Source organism: Pygoscelis adeliae, unplaced genomic scaffold (genome assembly GCF_000699105.1).
Source record: "Pygoscelis adeliae isolate BGI_AS28 unplaced genomic scaffold, ASM69910v1 Scaffold57, whole genome shotgun sequence".
Lineage (NCBI taxonomy): Eukaryota > Metazoa > Chordata > Aves > Sphenisciformes > Spheniscidae > Pygoscelis > Pygoscelis adeliae.
In genome coordinates, this window is record NW_008825615.1 from 3119933 (window position 1) to 3120943 (window position 1011).

The window sequence follows — 1011 nt, forward strand, 5'->3', positions numbered from 1 at the left end:
AAATCTCAAGGTAGTCTATGAAATGGAATCGTTGTCATCACAACTCAGATATACAAGATCAAAACTGGCACAGAGGAACGTAACATTTTTTTCCCAAAAAGTTGAGGCAGCTTTTGTTGAATGGTGTCTGCATCAGTAAATTTTTTTTATAAACTCTGGTGGCTTTGGAGCATCAGAGAGAATCCTTTTTTTCTTTTGAGATCTTGCAAAAAATTCTCCACAAGTACAGACAGGTAAGGAGGGAGAGAAGTAGCAGCTTGTTTCTTACATACAGCCCAACACCATGCGCAGCTGCTCAGCGTCTCAAAACAAAATTGAACTTGACGTCACAGGGAGGCATATCCCCCTCATGTTACAAGCACGTCTGAGATTTCTCCGGGGAGAGGGGAGCAAGCACGAGGGTAAAGCGTAAGTCTACTTTTCATGCATAGCTACTGTGCGCTGCCCCGTGTCCGCAGCGCTTCGTCAGACATCCGAGTTGGAGCTGAGGTTTGTTAACCTGGGGTCTGCATTGATCTCGTATCTGTAGTGGTAGCCCTCCATGTGATCCCTACAGGCATCTCTGATGTTGTGCATCCACTTTTTGATTCCTTTTCGGTTCAAGTACAAAACAAGGAGGAAAATGGCCCCGATGAGAGCCAAGACTATCCCTAGGAAGACGTACGAAGTCTGTAGCTGGGAAGGCAGGTCTACGGGCACGGAGCAGTTCAGTTCCGAGCCGTTGATCTTCAGCAGGGCTTTGCCCAGCATCTTGTCAGGGTAGGCGCAGGTCAGGGCTTCTTTGCCCTCCACCTGGTCGCTCTCCTTAAGCCAGGCCACCAGGTCCTCGATGGCGCAGTCACAGACCCAGGCGTTGCGGCCCAGGCCAATGCGCTGGAGGGCAGGCAGGCCACGGAACTGGGCCAGGGTGCTGTTCCTCAGCACGCCCAGGGAGTTGTCGCTGAGGTTGAGGCTCTGCAGCTGGCCCAGCCCCTGGAAGGAGACGTTTCGTAGGCCCACCACGGAGTTGTT

At 51.5% G+C, this 1011-nt stretch overlaps 1 protein-coding gene across 1 annotated transcript; it reads right to left on the reverse strand.

The window, feature by feature from the left end:
• Positions 1-465: 465 nt before the first annotated feature.
• On the reverse strand, positions 466-1011 carry TPBG (trophoblast glycoprotein; the record flags this gene model as incomplete). Its single annotated transcript, XM_009333225.1, has 1 exon — positions 466-1011. A coding segment is annotated over one exon (546 nt), but the record flags the coding sequence as incomplete, so codon positions are not given.